This window comes from Olea europaea, unplaced genomic scaffold (assembly GCF_002742605.1).
Source record: "Olea europaea var. sylvestris unplaced genomic scaffold, O_europaea_v1 scaffold24773, whole genome shotgun sequence".
Classification (NCBI taxonomy): Eukaryota; Viridiplantae; Streptophyta; class Magnoliopsida; order Lamiales; family Oleaceae; genus Olea; species Olea europaea.
This window is the reverse complement of record NW_019242992.1, coordinates 1-1618: the sequence shown is the minus strand read 5'-3', so window position 1 is coordinate 1618 and position 1618 is coordinate 1. Positions and strand designations below refer to the sequence as shown.

The 1618-nt window shown below is 35.5% G+C and overlaps 1 protein-coding gene across 1 annotated transcript; it reads right to left on the bottom strand.

Annotated features, from left to right (window-relative positions):
• Window positions 1-57: 57 nt before the first annotated feature.
• On the bottom strand, window positions 58-1132 carry LOC111382355 (oligopeptide transporter 2-like). Its single transcript, XM_023006295.1, has 2 exons — window positions 587-1132; window positions 58-509 (listed from the first exon to the last, which is right to left on the bottom strand). Exons 1-2 carry the CDS (start codon window positions 1097-1099, stop codon window positions 216-218), a joined length of 807 nt encoding a protein of 268 aa, XP_022862063.1. The 5' UTR covers window positions 1100-1132; the 3' UTR covers window positions 58-215.
• Window positions 1133-1618: the final 486 nt, after the last annotated feature.

The following is a 1618-nucleotide window of genomic DNA, read 5'->3' as shown; positions in this document are numbered from 1 at the left end:
TGCTTATGGAAAATCTTACAATAAAGTCAAATCACTTGAACATTGCCTGGACAAAAATAGCATATGGTATTCCAGAACAAGAAATGATGAGCGGAGTTGTTTGCGAGACAGAAATGGGAACAATAGATGTCATCTTTTCTTCCAGGTGATTATTCAACTTGCAAACATGTACAATTAAATAAAACATGACTCTGTACTTGAATCCACGAGATTTTCTACAAGTAATAGCACAGTAGGGAGGGATGAGAATGCGTACAAATACCAATATTAGTTTTTGCAACAAAACTCATACCTACTATTTTTATCCCAAGAATTGAAAACGGTGATTTGTTTGAAAATAACGACGTCATGAATATATTTACCCAATAATGAAAAGGCACAAGTTTCTCATTCTGCTGCAAATATATATACCTGAAGAGAGAAACCTGAACTAGACTGCTTGGCCACCACATTTCTGCAGGCTCTATCACATATTTCTTCAAAATCCCAGCCCACCCGTATCCCAATACCTGCATGTACGTATATGTTTGTATATTCTGTACGTACTTACATACGAGTAAAGAAAAAGAAAGTAATAGGATTATACCTGAGTTGTGATAACAAGAATCCAGCTAGCCAAGAAAGAGATTTGCCTATGATAGAAAGCCTTAATAATATCCACAATCCCGACAGCATAAGCCGATCCACTCCCAAACGCCGAACCAGCATTAGCAAATATCGAAATCAGGACGTGCTCTTTCATGTTAAAAGGCCCAGGATTGAGAGAAAACTCCATTGATCCAACGCGAAACTTTCGCATAGGAAGCACATTGGCCATGAAACGTCCCAAGGGCAAAGTAGCGACTTGCACAGATATCATGGTTATTATAAGAGGCTCAGTACGGTAACTGAAAAACGTATTCAGAAACGATAAAAGAATACAAGAGATTATTCCTAGGAACCACATTCGAAATGTCCATACTGGAAGGGACGGATCGTCGTCGTTCGGGACGGTCAGTCGAACTTCCTCTATAAGGGAAACTACTTGTTCATCGTCATCGTCATCTTCCATCTTCTCTTCTTTATCAATATTTTGCATATCTATTTCTAACGAAGCCATGGCAATTGATGGAGGCGAGGTAAGGGTTTACACAATTAAAGACGTTTTTATATGAATTAGTTATTGTTATTAGAGAGAGTTCTTTTACTAGAAGGAGAGATTTGAGGAATCTGTTATGGTAAACTGAATTTTTCTTCTTCTAAATCCCAGTCCCAATAAAAGAGAGCCGGAAGACTAAACTCATTAAATTAATTAGTTTCTTAAATAAAGAATGAGCCTTTTTTCTTCTCTTTAAATCAACAATATTATTAATTAACATGGAAGTCTTAGCAATTCATTTTCTATCTTGTTAGTGGTCAATACAAATAATGGCACTTGGAGGACGGAATTTAAATGTTATTTGCTGGCAATCGCCAATAAAAGATAATTTGTTTTTAAGATAAAACTATGGTTTTACATTTGGTAATTCAAGAAAATGATATAAACTCATCCCTAGTGGTCATGGGCGGATTTAAGGGTCCCCAGCCAATTTTAATTTTCTAAAGTTAAAAAAAAAAAAAAAAAAAAAAAAAAAAAAAA